The 18,551-nt window shown below is 36.7% G+C and overlaps 1 protein-coding gene across 1 annotated transcript in view; it reads left to right on the forward strand.

The window, feature by feature from the left end:
- Positions 1 to 5,484: 5,484 nt before the first annotated feature.
- The window catches only part of LOC122801311 (unconventional myosin-VIIa-like), a 951,466-nt gene continuing 938,399 nt past the window's right edge, over positions 5,485 to 18,551 (forward strand). Inside the window, 2 exon segments of the mRNA XM_044070855.1 lie at positions 5,485 to 5,609; positions 16,282 to 16,441. Coding sequence (XP_043926790.1) covers positions 5,485 to 5,609; positions 16,282 to 16,441 — 285 coding nt within the window.

Here is an 18,551-nt window from a genome sequence, read left to right on the forward strand (position 1 = left end):
ATTGATGCAGTTGTACCTGATAGGATCAAAACAAGATCCTCAAGAAAAAAGAAGCCACCCTGATGGACATCTAGTATTAATAAGTTATACAACAAAAAGAAGAAGTTGTTATCTAAGAAGAAAAAAGAGAGGTCCCAGCACTGGAAGAACACCCTCCAGTGCTTGAACAAACAAATAAGACAACTTGTAAAATCCTGTAAGGGTAACTTCAAAAAAAAATAGCAGCCATAGCTAAGGAAAACTATAAGGCATTCTTCAGCTATATCCATAACCTAAAAGGTAGGACCCAGACATGTACTGAACTAGCTGTGGATGGCATCACACACACTGATCCAGTGAAAACAGCTAACCTATTAGCTGACAGGATTAGTGAAAATTTCACCATCTTGTCCTCTCCAAGCATTCCCTAAAGCATTCTCACTACATCTCCCCCACCTTGCATCTCCAAAGAGCAAGTCATTGATCTCTCAAAGGCCAAAAACACAGACTGTATGGATAGCATTCCAGGTTGCGTTTTAAATGGTCTAAAACATGAGTTAGCAAATCCATTGGGTACTCTCTTCAACCACAGCATGAGTACTGGTTTCCTCCCTGCTGAATGAAAAATACCAACCATCATCCCCCTTAATAAAGGGGATACAGCAACAGACCCTGGGAACTGCAGACCCATAAGCTTAACCAGCCTTATCTGTAAGGCCATGGAATGAATCACCATGGACCTTCTAAATAAAGATATAGGTGATCTCCAAACCCTTGATGCAACAGATTGGTTTTGTCAAAGGCAGGTCATGCCTGTTAAACCTGGTGGACTTCTTTGAAAACATTACCAGAGCCATAGACAATGTTAAATCTGTGCATATAGCCTACCTTGACTTAGACAAGGCCTTCAACACAATCCCACATTCGGGCTGATATCAAGCCTTATGTCATCAGGTGGGTTGCTAACTGGCTCATCAACAGATTACACTCAGTCAAAGTTGGGGACTTTACCTCAACCAGCAGACCTGCACCAGTGGGGTTCCACAGAGGTGAGTGTTGGGCCCCCAATTGTTTGGAATATACTTCTCAGAGGTTCAGGCCAAAACAGAGAGGCTGTGGCCGAGTAAGTTTGCTGACGACTGCAAATTAGGTGCAACCATTGAATTCCCAACTGATGCAATATACTTCAAGAGGGACTTGCACAAACCAGTGACAGTGCCAAAGCTATGGACTCAAACTCAGTGCAAAAAAATGCATTATTATCCCCTTCAGTAAAAACAATATCCCTGCAGACTATCATATAAATAATAATAATACCCTAAGTGACAACTCAGTAATGAGGGACTTGGGAACTCTAGTTGACTGTAGCCTAAACTTTGGCCACCATGTGTCTACTGTGGTAAGGAAGGTATTCTATGTTGTACACCTCATTAGCAAAGGCAGTGCCTCAAGAGCAAAAGAGGTCATAACACCCCTGTACTCGACCCTCATCAGGCCAATAATTGAGTACAATGTTCCTTTTGCTATGTACCTTACGAAGCACCTGCAGCAACTTGCGAGACCTCAGAGATTTCTAACCAAGAAAATTCAGGGTCTCCAGCACATGTCATACATCAACAGACTGAAGTCACTGTCACTGTACTCAGTAGTGTACAGACTACTTAGAGAAGACTTGTGCCTGTCCTACACAGCAATCTCAGATCCAAACCGAATGGAAATGCTGCACATCCACAAGTGAAATGGGACAAGGGTCACACACTCCAGAAACCTTAATCTGGCCTGCAACATAAATAGGACCTGCTGGAGAGACAGATATGTCTCTCAGAAGTTGCCACTCCTCTGGAATAGGCTATCAGTTCACATGAAACAAAGCCCCTTTATGACCCTGTTTAAGTGTAGTCTGGATGACTGGATGGGAGACCATACATTCCTGCTGGTGATGTCACCTATGACCATCTTAGATATGGGCAGTTGTTTCTAACTAAGATCTCAAGTTTAAGCAAGATCCTTTGTATTAGGTTTCTCTAGTACTATATTGGGCACACACAGCTAGGCTTATAAAAAACTTCAGTTCAATAGCCCAGAAACCATCTATGAACTTATGAACCTATAATTCATAAGATCAGACTGTGACAGTGAAGCATATGAACACCTGCACTTGGTAGCCATGTAGAAAAGGCCATATCTGGGTTACTATTCAAGATTATATTATGGAACTTTCAGGCAATAACAGCAACATGTCCAGCTACAAATTACATTCAAGACTGCTGTTTTTATTTCTGAATTTTAGTGCAGCTTAGGGTTGAATTTGATCCCACCACTTTACTTGCTCCAGACTGTAATTTTGTCCTTGACATATTACACCTAAAATATTTGTTCTATATAGATATATATTGAATAGAAGTTAAAAAACATTCCCAGTGAAAAACAAACCATAGATAATGCAAAAATCTCAGACTGTGATAGTGAGGGCATATGAACCCTTAAACTTAGTATCTGTATATCAAATGTCCTACATCAGCCATGGTGGTGCAACAGTTAGCACTGTTGTCTCACTGCAAGAGGTTCTCTGGTTCGATTCTCTGCTGGAGTGCCTTTTCTGCAGAGTCTGCATGTCCTCCCTGTGGTTGAGTGAGTTTTAAAGACATGCAGGTGGGTGCGTGCTTGTGTGTGTCCTTCTGTGAAGGTTGGGCACCAAGCAGACAACTCAACACCATAAAAACTCTACCTCCATTCAATCTGCAGACTGGTGATCTGTTGTGGCAACCCCTAACCAAAAGCCAAAAGACTTTGTTGTATATCAAATGCCCTACATCAGTTCCTTTTTGAGATATCAGTGTGAAACATGCAGGTAAAAATAACAGACTGCTCACCTGCAAAATGCATCTAGGACTGCTATTTTACCCATATGGATGTTAATGCAGCTCAGTGGTAAATCTGACCACACCATTTTATATATTTCACATTATAGCATTTTAGCCATGTCAGATTGCAAGTGGCTTTCTTCTGAGGAACTGTGGCTTCATTTTTATTTCTTATGTAATAACTTTCTTTTGAGTGAAGGTAATATAGTCTCAAATAAAACTGAATCCAGTGCCAGACTGTAGCCAAAAAATTCCTCTGAAACATTGCATTTGCACCTGTGCTTATAGGTAGTCTATCTATCTATCTGTCTATCTATCTATCACTTCTTAACCAGATAATTGGACTGATCATTAGACTATTTATAGCTATGATGTAAACGTAATCCAGCAGGACATGGAAGAATATGATACATAAATATATGCGTAGTTTATTTTAGCCAATCAGATAGCATGTAAAAAACTAGGTCAACCAGAGAAAAAAATATTCCAACAAATTAAAAATATGAAAAGTTCACACAGACAGTTATTAGATGTCAGGATGGAACACAACACTCTTCAGTTGTAAGGAAGACATCATTCCACTAAGCTAATATGTATACAGTCATAAATCAGGTCCTTTATAAAAGTTCATAGCCAAAGAATTAGAGAATTATAATAGGTTATTCAACTATAAACATTACACCAGAATGTCATTTTTCCATCAGGGATTTCACTGCATCACAATCCTGAGATAGCCATTGGCACATTTATTTTCTCAGTACATGGAGTTCAAGCCTCACGTGATATGCATTAAGAGCAACGCTGCATTCTCTGGTGGAATATGTATGATTTTTTTAACGTGTGGTGTAATGACAGCTTACTGCACATAATATTATGTCCATTAGTTTCACCCTGCATTTTCAGCAGTTCTTTTACACACCAGCAGAAACCAGGTACAGTCTTTAAGTCTTTGAAACATTGCATTTGGACTTGATTATTAAGCCATATGTCAGTACTCTTAGGATAGTTCATAATAAAAGTAATACAGAATTATAATCAGATATTCTGATATAAAATGCATTCAAGGATTTTACTGCATTTTAACCTTGATTTACATGGCAACACACTACCACTGTTTGTATATGGAGCTTAGACCTCATCCTATATGCGAGATGTTGCCTTGTCTGGGGATTTTTGTATTTTTTTTTGTATTGTTGTTGATTTTTAGTGTAATTACTGCCTAGTACACATATAATATTTGACCTTGCCTTTTATGCAGGGGTCATATAGCCTGCCAATGAAAACTTCTTATATTAAGAGATTGTGAGATTCCAATATGGTGGTCATTTGAGTAGCTCCCTCTACACAAACCTCTGTTACAAATTTAGTCTAAACCTACATTTACCAACAATCTGAAGTACAAAAACCTACTTCAGAAGGGAGGAGACGTCATAGATTCAGGATCTATATTGCTGTTCGCTAAAACCCACAAAAACAGCATTTTTCACTTTTAAATTATCATCTGACAATTATCATCTGACAGCTATCAGAAAGAATTTCCACGTGGAGATTAGAGGCCTGGAAGCTTCAGCACTTCAGCAACAGACAGCGACTATTCAGGATAATCTTAAACAAGTCCGTAATTTCAAGATGCCGAAAGAAATTGAAGTCATGGACACTCTTGCATCTAAAACAAAACTGTCAGCTATATCATCCCCTGAAATTGAAGTTCTACCCAAGAGGTAGAAAACCTCTAAGTTGCAACAAGAACAATCCAAAGACAGTCCTAAACAAAAGGTCAAGTGCACTATAATCATGGAAGACCTGAAAAGTGCCCTTTTGCCATTACAAACGGCTATCAATGGCTTTTCAGACAAGCTAACTGCCTTCGGAATTACAATAAACAATATAGCTGAAAGAATGAACCTTGTGGAGGATAGATCCAAATCGAACAAAATGGAAATTGCCAATCTAAAATCTGAGCTAAATTCTAAAGACAAAATGCTATCCGACATGAAAGTGAAAATTCTTGACATAGAAGCGAGAAGCAGACGGAATAATTTAATCATTAGAGGTCTGCCAGAAAAGTTTGAGCAAAACCAACTGCTTCCAATGCTTAAGCAACTTTTCAATACACTTCTTCAGCCTACTGCCTATTTGTCTGAATGCACCATCGAGGGAGCACATCAGGCACTGTACAAAAATCAAAGCTCTACATCTCCCAGATCTATCTATGTAAAATTATTAAACCATCAAGATGTGCAAGCCATCATTTTTGCCTATAAAAAGCAGAAACACTTTACGTGGAACACTTACAGAATCACAATTTCCCAAGATTTCCCCCAAGAAATTAAGGAAAAGCACCGCTTGCTGTCACCATTCTGTTTGGATCTTATCAAGCGCAATATCAAGTTTCAAATGCGCTTCCCTCACAGTTTGTCCTTCTACCATAATGAAATTAAATTTACCATGTCTTCACCTAAAGAAGCTTACCCTATTTTCATTAAATGTTTTGGTCAGGCTCCAGAGGCATGTAGATAAGATGTCACATGGTTTCTCACTAACTGGAGTCAGTTTTGAGCTCTCCGATTCCAAATAACCATGCTAAATACGGAGGTGCTCATTCTTTGTTTGAGTAATTGTTATACTCAGTAAATCTAAAATGCACATTGCAATTCAGGTTTCCAGGAACAAAGCCACCAAGTTATGGTACACAGTGGGATCTATTTTATGTTACATCAACAAGATCAACTTCCTACTGTTGTACCATCCAAAGAACTATTCAAGGTAATGTCCTCCTAGACTAGCTAACCGAATTGCTCCGAAGGTGATTTTGTAATGGGAGATCTTGCAGATGAGGCTGAATCACTGAGCTACTTCTAAGAATTTGTGAAGTTCTTGCGTGTAACACTCGAAAAGTTTATGCAGGTATCTTAACTTGTTTAATTTACAGCACGATGTACGGTAGTCCGGGATGCCATTAATCTAGTGCCCGCTGTCTAGGAGCGATTACTGGCACTGGTGATGATGAATGTAGCTGAGTTGCTAATTTGTTATATATACTTATCTAACATGCATTAGGAGACCAAAGTGGGACCTCGCCATACTTCCCAATGATCCTTCGGCTGAGGTAACAGAACCAATGCTTTAAGGAAACTGCACATAGTCCTAATAAAGTGTGTTAATTCCCCAGCTTAGTCCAACATTTACGGGCACGAAAGCTAAAACATTGTATTGTTTAAGCACCTAACAACAGTAAGGCACATTCATAACTTATGTTCATTCAGTGTACTGTGTATTTAATCTGCAATGAAGCTGAACAGCTTAGCCAGCAGTTATATTCTCATAACTAGTTGTCTGCTCCTAAAAGCAGTATGCATCAATTTTGATTTACAAAATGCTTTTCTCTTGCTTTCATTTATTAGTTTACTGAATGAAGTTAGCAGATATATCAGGTACACAGTTCAATAACCGATACATTAACATACCTTCCAAGCTTTATACTCAGCAATGTAAATATGATGTCACAGTCATTTGGGAAAAAAATCCTTTAATTTGCTATCTCAATGGCACTAACCAGTTGGCTTAATAGGGTAGTAGCTGACATTTCATATGTGGCTCTAGTAGTCATAGTTCAAATTCTGAGTCTATCTTTTTATTATATATGTTAACCAGATCTGGAACTAAGATGAGGTAAACTTTGAAAACCTACTGTCTGCTTGGGATGATATATTGGGAACAAAGTTTGAATGTTCATTTCACTTCTTGGGTGATAGGAAGTGCCTCCAGTTTTAACTATGCTTTGTTTATTATACATAGTCAGAGTAAGAGAGCATTGTCACCTTTTGGAAGTATGTGACACTATTTTCGCAGGATGTTAAAGAAATAAAATTTAATTAATTGTCTTGTGGGTTAAAAGGATAAAAATAAGGAGAGTTGTCAATAAATTAAATAATGTTAACATATGTCTTAACAAAAGACCAAGGTTATTTACACTGATATTGTTTTAGAATACACCTGTACTGAATGTGTTGGCTTGTGTGACTTTGCTTTTTCTATTGATTGTTGAAGTTATGTCAATTCCTTTAATGAAGATAATATGAAGTCATAAATTTTCTATGTATGAGTATATACATTCTGCCATTTGCAACTGTACTCTTTAGTACTTAATAAGTTGATGCATTTCACCCCAATTTGTTTTCTTTAACCAAAATACCCTCCGGTCCTGGACATATCATCTAGTCAGAGTTCGGTGGATATGCTAAGTAGGGTACCTGATGATGACATTTGGAATTATTTTGATGTTGTACGTAATTAAGTCTCAATTGTATGTTTAATCTTCTTACTTTCCTTTTGTGGGTAGGCACAGGGGCATGTTTGAGAGAGGGTAGTGCTGCATATCTTTTTGATATTACAAATGTACCTAATTTAAATGCAATTTGTGAGGCACACAACTATTTTTTACTTCCTTTTCTTTCCTATATTTATCAACAGATTATGCTATGCTCCCCTTAAGTAGAGATAAAGGGTGGAAATTAATTTCTTGGAATGTCAGAGGGCTACAGGATAAAAGCAAAAGAAATCTGCTAATGCATCTTCTTTTAAAATCAGAAGCTGACGTTTCTTTTATTCGAGAATCGCATATGTTAATGGACGACTGGAACAATGTGAAGAATAGAAAATGGATAAAAGATATTATCGCAGCAGGAAACAGCTCTAACTCGAAAGGGGTAGCAATTATTAAAAATTCATTTAAACCTAGTATAACTGAGAAAGATTCAGATCAGGAGGGCAAATGGTGTTACTTTACATGCCTAACTCCTTCACTTACCAAACCTTTATTGTTCTTAAACATTTACACACCTTGTTCAGGTCAACAGCAATTTATATTAAAAATATATAACATTCTAGCAAAATTCCCTAACCACTGCTTTATTTTAGGGGGAGACTGGAACGCAGTTATTGACCCGTATATTGATCGCTCTGATAAATCTAATCTGTATAATTCCCAAGCTTCCCTGGCTTTGCTAGATATAATTTCAGACTTTGATCTAATTAACCCTATCCTCTAGTAGCAATAACTTTACATATTTCTCCAAGTGTCATAATTCATGGTCACGCATAGACTTTTTTCTTATTTCAGAAATACTAACAAATTGGCAATTAACATATTCAATTGCACCAATATTTTTCTTGGATCATTCCAAGATTGCCATATTGATAAATTTTGCACAAAACTCACCATTATGTTATAATGGCTGCAACTGGATACTAAACAATAGTATCTTACTAGACCTAACAGTCAAGGAAGAGATAGTTCCAGCCCTATTGGAGCTCACCAATGACCCTAAGAACTCAGGTATTCCATATGATATCCAATGGGCAGCGTGTAAAGCTACTATTAGAGGATTATTTATTCAGAAATCCAGAAATCTTAAAAAAAAAGGAGAGAAAAGGAAAACTGCCTTTGATCGCAACTTAGAGAACTTGATGAGAAACTTTTGACAAACCACTCTTCATCTTTAGAAAATGAGATAGTAGAGAAACAAAAGGGAATTATTCCATCTTCACTGATCCAACTACTCCCTGCTAGAACTAAGATATAACGCTAAATACTCAGCGTGGCTACAAGCACCCTCTAAGGCTTTGGCTAGACTAATTGATAATAAACAAACCTCACCTAGAATTGCCTTGATCAACTATCAAGGTAAACTCTGCAATCCAGACGAACAAATCATCGACTCATTCCATCAAGTACTCTCAAATATATATGCTAGTTACAAACACCAAACCCCAATCTCAGAGATTAATGAATACCTTAATAACATAATTTTCCCAAAATTAAATGAGAATCAGAAAGGCATTCTATCTGCTCCATTGAGTCAGGTAGAAATCATAAAAGCCATTAATAACCTCAAGTCAGGGAAGGCTCCAGGACCCGACGGATTCTCTCCAGATTTCTATAAAACTTTTAAAGATACCCTAACTCCCATCTTACTCAAACTATTTAACAGTGTGTCTTTTAATGGGACATCAGATCTGTACCTTAATCACTCCAAGACCATTTTAATCCCCAAAAATAATTTGGACAAATCAAACATTAACAACTATCGGCTAATCTCCCTAATGAATATTGATATAAAAATTTTATCATCTGTACTAGCTGAAAGACTTTAAAAAAGTAATCCCTTTTCTTATCTCTAAAGAACAAGCCAGATTTATGGCTGATAGACACACTTGGGACAACACCTTTGCACTGGAAACCATGATCAATCTTACGAAGAAAGAGAAAAACCCAATATACGCCTTGATTATAGATGCATGTAAAGCATTTGACAGGGTGAACTGGAACTTTTTGTTTACAGCCTTATCCCATTACAATATACCAATCAAATTCATCAACATTATCAAAACACTATATAACAGTTCTTATACGTGGCTATTTATTAATAAAAAATTCTAGCAACCGATAAAAATTTTGAATGGAACCAGACAAGGGTGGCCACTATCCCCTCTTCTCTTTAATTTATAATTAGAACCTTTTTTCTTAGCTTTAGCACAAAAGATGTACCACTCAATTCCCAGAATACTAGAAACCAGAAATCTTTCACCGCATTTGCTGACGACTTGATTCTATATTTTGAACACCCCGTTTCAGACACAACTAAGTTAATCACCACACTAAATTCTTTTGCTCATATTTCGGACTATAAAATTAATCAGGACAAATCCTGTATTTTCCCAATTAAGCCCGATGCTCACAGAGAATACCTTTTTCCCAATTCCCTAATACCTAGGGATCAGTTATGACCACTCATCACATTCCATACTATATTCAAACTTAACGAAAGATGGACAACTATTTCACAAGACTTGTCCAGAAGGCAACAGATGAAGCTTCCCATGCTATCTAAAATTTCTCTCATTAAGATGAATATTCTTCCTAAAATTCTTTGCCTTTTGCATGCATCTCTTTCCTCCATTCCCAACACATTCTTCTCTAAAATCCACAAAGTATTAGCAAAATGTATCTGGTATCCAAAATCAGTAAGAGTGTCATATCAAAGGCTTACACTTCCCAAAGATAGGGGAGGTCTTGGTCTGTCTGACCTTCAAATTTGTTACAGAATCCTACATGCTAACAGACTAATTAAAATTGCTAGTTACAGACCCAATAACCAAATGCAGACTCCTTATTGATTTAAAATGTGGTTTAATTATGCCTTAAGGATTGACCTTAATCCTAAAGCTCTCCGTTATTTAGATCCAATAGCTCTGAAATCATTAAAGTTACATCATATCCTAAAGGATAAAATCAAAGCTTTTCAAGATCTAATTAAATCCCTGAATTTGGAGAATGCCTTTATGCTACTCCAGCCTATACATCTAAATCCCAATATCAAGTTAAATAGAAACATGGTGAACTTGATTGAGTACCCTCTAATTAAAGATTTTACTTCATGGGATATCCATAGATAGAGAACTTTCACTCACAAAACTAAGGGAAGCTCTAAATGTATCGAAAAAATACATTATAATTTTGTGACAAATCAGGGAACTTACAGCATCTTTGCCTTGTGGCCTCATCAGTGATAGTTCAGATATTACTCAGGTCAGTATATTATTGCAGATTCTAGGTAGTAACAAGAGCATGTTATCCCACGCTTATAAGTTTATCTGCACAAGGGTATACCAAGATAACATAGTGTTTGCAGATCACTAGAACCATCATGATCTGGATCTTTCAATGGACCAGAAATTGTCTGCCATTAAAGCCACTATTTCTCTTTCCCCTTTCAAAAAACTTATTTTATACACAATTCATGATTACAAATAACCTATATTTCACGCCCGTTTGTTTAAATAAAATTAACCCGAATACCTCGTCAACATGTACATGTTGCTCTTACCCCAAAGCTGACATCTTACACATAATATGGTTCTGTAGATACTCTAACAGTATTTGGTGTTTCCTTAAGGTGAAACTTGACAAAATGGAATATCACAAATCAACCCTCTCATGGGAAACAGCACTATTACATATCACAAATGCTAATATTCCAAAACTGAAATATCACAGTTTAGTTACCATTTGTCTACTAGTCAAATTTTACATTACCAAAAACTGGTTGGATTGTACCAAGATGTCATGGAATGGATTCAGGAACATGGTGATTAAATATATTACATCACAAAAGTTTTTAATAACAAACCCTAAGAAATGTGCTTATTTCAGAAGATCTGGAATACATTATTTGAAATTTTAGCTGTTAATTAACATCCGGTTAATATACACTGGATATAGTTGAACAGTTTCTTTGATATTAGCTTTTTTGATTCTTCCCTTTGTGCTCTCTTGTTTCACTGATTATCTGTTATGTGGTTTAGATTACGATTATGACGTAAATTTTCTCCTCTGACTGATTCTTTAGTAGAAAGATAATATCAATACATTGAATTGTATTTCCTACGTTTCCCATTTACAGGTGTATTTTTTACTTTAGGTATTTCAGGAAATTCTCTTTGCAGCACTTTTGTATATAATGTTGTTGTATCTTTCGGCTTTTCCCGGTTAGGGGTCGCCACAGCAGAACTCCGGTCTGCTAATGATTGGCAGTAGATTTTTACGTACCGAGTTGCCAGCCCTGACGCACAACCTTCAATGAAGGTACGCCCATTCACGCATGTCTCCACACAGAAGATGCTTTAGCTGAGAATCGAACAGGACAATGTCTTACTGTGAGACGACAACACTACCGCAGCACCACCACCTCAGTTATGTTTTTGTTTTAGTCAATTGAAATCACATATCTCAATGTTTATTACTACTCTATAACTGTTTGTGTTTTGTTATATCTGTTTTGAAAAACAATAAAATTTCTATTTGAAAAAAAAAAGAGATTGTGACACTATAAACCTTCTGAAACATTACATTTGTCACCTGCTAATGAGACCATGTGCCGTTTCACTGATGCATTAAAATAATTCATAACAAAAGTGTTAGGGAATTATAAAGTAACACTCAGTAATAAAATGCATTCAAGATTCCTTCAACCTCCAGGGATTTCAATGCACTTCAATGTCGATTTGCACAGTTACACATTCCATTGATTTTGAAGTTTAGGACTTACCCAACATGTAATAACAGAATTGTTGACTTGTTTGAAGAAATAGATGTGTAACTACCATAAGTTACACAAATTTCAAGGAAGACCACCTCTTTTGTGCAGGATATTTATCTGTTTTCTATTATTACATCTCAATCCCATTTTACATGGCAGTATATTGCCTTTATCAGTACACAGAATTTTGACCTCACCTTATATATATTAATAGAAATATCTCATGGCAATTCAAAAAGGACAAATTCTGGATATGGACATCATTATGTTGCCGTGAATAGAAGTCATATTCTTACAGCAAATAGAAACCGCTTAAAGTGCAGCCTGGTCACTATAGGGTTATATCTGTGAAAATATTTGACGTATTGACATAGTTGGACAACAACTATAGCTATTTAGTCATAAAATACAGTTCGATTATGCTTTCAAGTGGTGAGGTAGTAGAATAACTACCCACTGAATTTCTGAGTGACAAATCATAATTCTCTGTATTACTTTTTTCTCCTTTTTTCATGTACTACCATTTTAAATGCTTGAAAACCACCACTTTCAGTGACAAAAAATAGTTTTTAGTCATTATTTTATAAAAGCTAAAAGCATTTTGATTTTATTTATTATATGAATTGTGTATTTGCCTTCTGTGAGAAAATTGAAAGTACGCATGCTTGTCATGAGCTAAATCTAATCATATTGGCATTAGGATGGCTGTGGAAGCCAAAATGTGGGTTGTGTATTTACTGTGCTTATACAATGCAAAAAATGCTAACTTTGGCTTTTACACTCATACTTCCCCAGTAAATTGTTCCCCTTCTTAAAGCAGAAGACACTGGAAGACACACATGATATAATACCTTTTATTGGGCCAACACAGGTTTTGCAATTACTCAAACTTTTGCGCTAGTATGAGATCTCCATTGAGAGTTTTAAGTTATTTATGTTAGATTTGATGATTAAATATCCACTTGTGCCTATGAGAAAGAAATGACACACTTCCGAAAGCTGCTTGTAGCTGGGGAGTTATATAAATAATAATAGCAGAATGTCTTGCCAGATCAGTTTTCCCAGTATTCCTACTAGTTCCCAGTGGTGATGTATCATAAGAAGTGCCCATCTACCACCAAACAGCATGAATACTGTGGACCGATGCAGTTACAATGATGTGTTTCAGCAGTGATTCAGTAATTTGCAGATAGTACTATAGAAAGTAAACAGGGATATTGCCAAAGAAAATTATTGTAGTCATTTTGTTTAAAGGCCATAGATGGTTTGCTTGGCTAATGTAAGCACCAGTGTTCTAAAATCTAAACTTGAGTAAATCTTTATTCTTTAATATGGATATCTCACTGGTAAGCTGGATAAAACTTGGTGTGTTTATTACTTGTTTGTTTACTTATTTATTAACTTTAAATATTTATTAGGATTTTTTTTGTTTATATGGATTCTTGTGGCTGTAATGAATGATCAAGAGGTTAACTTTTACAGAAGTAAAAGCTTGATTGTCAGAAGATCACTAGTCATTTTGATTCAAAGACTATACAACCTTGGGAAAAGGTTATGCAGACAGTGACAACTTTTGAGTTAGAATAATAAGTTGAGAGGTTGTTTGGATAAATGGGGCTTCACTCTGCAAACAATAGTGATTTAAATTTTTTTTAGTTGCCCAGTCTTACAAGGGATTTGCTTTCATTCTTGATTATATAAAAGCTGGCCTTTTCATCATGAACTAAATGAAGTTGAAGCTTATTTAGGTGACTTGTAAGAGAGGTATTGACAAGTGTTTTTCAATTTTTTATTGCTTTATCTAGCAAAGAACTTGAAATTATGCAAACCAGTATATTGTCTGATTAAATATTGTATCTCATGTGAGATTTAACAGAGTTTTGCTTTTAACTTGCTCTTGTGATGAGGGTGGGGATGGGGAAGCATGTCATTAAAGGGTGTGATGTCATTACCCAAAAGAATATTTAGTTGTGCAGAATATTGTTTGGTAAAGTACTCCAGGAGTTGCTTTGTGTGTGTGTGTGTGTGTGTGTGTGTGTGTGTGTGTGTGTGTGTGTGTGTGTGTGTGTGTGTGTGTGTGTGTGTGTGTGTGTGTGTGTGTGTGTGTGTGAGTGTGTGTGTGTGTGTGTGTGTGTGTGTGTGTGTGTGTGTGTGTGTGTGTGTGGTGTGCAAGTACGCTCGCGCATGTATGTGTGTTTGCTGGAAAATGCTGTTAATTTAAATAATTAATATGGAATAAACAAAGTTAATTTAATTTAGTGGTATGTGTAGCTGCAAGTGATTTTCATTGATTCTTTGTTTACCTGCGTAATCCAGTTCATGGTCAAAAGGAATCTATAATTTGTCCTGATGTTCAGTGAGTGCAAGAGAAAAATAATAATCCTGGACAGAACCTCATTACATCACAGGACACATATACTAACTTGCACATGGAATGCGCATGCATGGGTAATTTGGAGGACTATCAGTTTACCTACATCAGTCTCTGAGAGAAAACCAGAGCACTCAGTAAACCCTCACATGGACACATGGAAGGTAGCACAGAAGAACCTACAGCTAAGGACTGAACTACTCAGCCAATCACTATGAGACAGTAGTGTTAACCAGTGTATTACTTTGCATCCAGAACAAACAGTAAATAACCTACAATATTTTGACATAAAATATGTCAACTCACCTCCCTATGGTATCCTTTTGCAGTTAAACACTTTCATGCTGAAATTTATTATTGGATTTCGCATTATAAACCATCCCAGCATACGACTAACTGTCGCATTCAAACAGTGACTCAGTAAGCTGATGAGGGATAGAGAAGGCAAGCCAAGAACCAGAGAAAAGAAGTGAGTATACATGGAAAAGGGGACAAAAATACATTTGAAAGACACAAGCTAATGTATGTAAGCTAATAAACTGGATCCTAATCATGAAAGGTTGCATTAATTATGGTAATGTATGTAGACTGCGTTAAAAGTAGTTAAAGGCAATGGGGGAGAGTACATGGATGCACAGAAAAGGCATGAATAATACAAGACTGGACGCTGCTATCTATCACTGTAGACTTTTGTTGAGATCTCATTTAGAATCCATTTTGACAAAACTATCCCTGCAAGGACACACATCTAGCAGAACATAAAAATGACGTAGTATTAGTATCTGAAGCCATATGAACAGTGACTAAAAGAACTTAATCAGTTGTATGAGGATAAATCATATACAAGCAGCCTCACCTGCAATCAATATGCAGGTGCAATCTGCAGATGTATAACAATTTTCAAAAATCCATTTGCCAGCATTGGATGTGTTAAAGTTTACAGCAATTTCAGATAGATGTCATCAAGTACATAGAACATAAATATTTTTTTACATTGATCTTGGTGCATTTTGAAAAAAATAAACCCATAATGCCATGAACCTTTTGCAAAAAACACCAGCAGCGCTTTTCAAATCTGTTGCTTAATCTTTCATCAGTAAATTGGCCATCAGGGAACAGGCATACAACAACTTGTTGCACCAGCACCTTTGTTGCTATCTCCCAGAAGTAAAGACAAAACTAGAACAGATTAGAACCAAAAAACAAACATCCATTAACATTAATGTCAGCTGTTTGTATGTGTATGTTTATTTGTTTGTTGGCTAACTTCATAGAACCATGTGATATATGACCTTAGCAGTAAAACCTGGCTCTGTATTATGGATATGACACCTCATACTGTGCATCTTGTGGTTGTAAAATAAAACTTTGATTTCAACAGTTAAACAGCAAATTATAAAACTCACATGAAGGTTTGACTCCTACAACCCCCAACATGGGTGTGGGTGGCTGTATTCCTACATCCCTGCCAATTGCTGCACCCTTAAACGTAGTGGGCATTCCAGCACATTTTGACCTGAAAAACATCTAATTCTGAAAACGTTAATTGCAGAAATTGAAATTATAGTGCTGAGCCAGGAAATATGGGAAATGATGAATGGGGTGACAAAAGGCAGCTTATTGTAGAAAGAAATAATTGAGTGAAACAGGTCACACTTTAAAGACTGATGGTAGACATCTTATGGGAATGTAAATATATTTTGTTTTTCAAAAAGGGGGTGGCTGATGTATGGAAAGCAGGAAAATGCCTTTCCAATACAAAGGGCAGGTGTGTACCAATGCCTATTAATGAATGAATGGTGGGGGTAAGCGTTTGATTAAATAGGGTCAACAGGTCATCCAGTGATAGTAAAGTGAACAGACTCTGAAGACCAAGCGGTACTTGTCTATCATACAAGTCTGTTTCTAAATTTTCTCCTTTAGCTTCTCAGACATTATGTGACATTTTTTCTTTACTGAGTTGAAGTCCTCAAGAAACATCCAATAACCTCATCTTGTCTTTCTTTTTATAGGGCGAACATGTCTGGCTTGATCCTGCCTCCAGTGGAGAATTTGAAGTGCCAATCGGAGCAGTCGTTAAGACATCAGACACAGGGCAGACCTTGGTGGTGGACGATGAAGGCAAGGTTAGTTTCCTCCTATTGAAAACAATGTTGGAAGAAGCATGCATCTGTCATGTGTAACCTATCAAAAGTAAGAGCTTTTATCTCAAAGCTCATCAATTATGCTCATGACGTAGTAATTGCAGCAGGCGAGAATGTACCCTATCCCAAACACAGGCTACTTACAGACTCCAAAAACATAGCTTAATAACAAACAGGTAGACAAAGAAATGAATGTGTAGCTACTAAATGAAAAGAGAATTATATAGTACACAGACGTACATAAACAGACATGCTTGCTATCTTTGTGAAGATATATAAGCAGAAAGACAAAATAAGTAAAGTAAGATAGATAAAATGATGGCACTTTTTTATCTTAATTTCATTCTATCTCTCAAAGCTTTGGATGGTTCCAAAGAACTAGATCAAAACAGTATAACACAATCACATGTATACATAAAAAGTTATGTATTAGATTGATTGGATTGCTTGGGACTGTTATATTACAGATCTTATTAGCTGACCCTAATCCATGAAACAGGCTCATAATTACATAACTGCATAATTTATAATGTATCCCAAGGTTGTGCAACCTTAGAGTTAGTTATATATATGAGGGGGTACAGAAAGTGAAGACCCCCACAGAGACAATGTCATAGGATGCTCTCATATTAAATATTTGTGTAGATTTGAGCCTGTTTGATGGATCAGGATCTGACAATCAGACTTCAGATAAACCAGATTTGATAAGACATAACATAATCCTAAAAAAGAATGACTTCAATTTAATGGTATGTTTTTATACATACCCTTTAATAAAAGACTTGAATTAGAGAGAAGGCAATAAAGTTAAAGAAAGTGAATTATTCTATATCAGAACATCAAGATAAGTAAGTTTTTCATATCTGCTATGGTTTTTTGTCTTCCACCAGTTCTGCACATTACTGTTAAATGTGCATTATTCCGACAGTGTGGAGTAACTAGTTGTTTTGTGAAAATGTTGTTTAGTCTTTTCACTTTCGGTCATTTTACTTTTGGAAAACATGCTGTTGCAGTTTCCACAATGTTGTCTACAGGATTCCACCAGAAGGTACAGCAATGATATTAGAATCTGCTCTGATAAGCAGAACGTACTCCAAGGACTTTCCTGTATGCTTTTCTATTCACTGTTGAAAGATTTGCAAGGTGGAAGTAATGCAAAACCTTTTGTATGTAGGAGATACCAAATCAAAGCAGGATTTTGAGGATCAGTGCCTCAGTCATGTAGATGGTGTATGGCTTAATGTAGAGTCAGGACTGTGTGTGCTTGGAAGATGAGTAGCATTGTATCTGAGATGTTTGCCTTAAAGACATCTCCTGTACTGTGTGCACCCACATTGTAGCATTGTATCTGAGATGTTTGCCTTGAAGACATCTCCTGTTCTGTGTGCACCCACATCGTAGCATTGTATCTGAGATGTTTGCCTTGAAGACATCTCCTGTACTGTGTGCACCCACATCGTAGCATTGTATCTGAGATGTTTGCCTTGAAGACATCTCTTGTACTGTGTGCACCCACATCGTAGTATTGTATCTGAGATGTTTGCCTTGAAGACATCTCCTGTACTGTGTGCACCCACATTGTAGCATTGTATCTAAGATGTTTGCCTTGAAGACATCTCCTGTACTGTGTGCACCCAAATCGTAGCATTGTATCTGAGATGTTTGCCTTGAAGACATCTCCTGTAATGTGTGCACTCACATCATAGCATTGTATCTGAGATGTTTGCCTTGAAGATATCTCCTGTACTGTGCGCACCCACATCAGGCAGGATACATTTGTTCTGAGAATTCCTGGTAGGACACTGCTGTTATAATCAGTTTATACAGCAGAATGACAGAGTTGCTGGAATTCTTAATTATATGCTGACACTTCCACCACACCCCCATTTCCAGCTGATATTTGCCCTCTAAATGCTGTAGCTTATACTCATGATGGTCTAAAATAACAATATAGACAGAAGAACATGTAAAGGCCATAAAAACTGAAATCGTAGGACTGCTCTGTAAAAGCACTTCTGCAAGACCCACAAGAGTGGTGCAACATATTTAAATGTTTGCACCTTGGAAAGTATGGTCAGAGTGACTTAAATGA

Source organism: Protopterus annectens, chromosome 4.part1 (genome assembly GCF_019279795.1).
Source record: "Protopterus annectens isolate FY-2018-M chromosome 4.part1, PAN1.0, whole genome shotgun sequence".
Classification (NCBI taxonomy): domain Eukaryota; kingdom Metazoa; phylum Chordata; order Ceratodontiformes; family Protopteridae; genus Protopterus; species Protopterus annectens.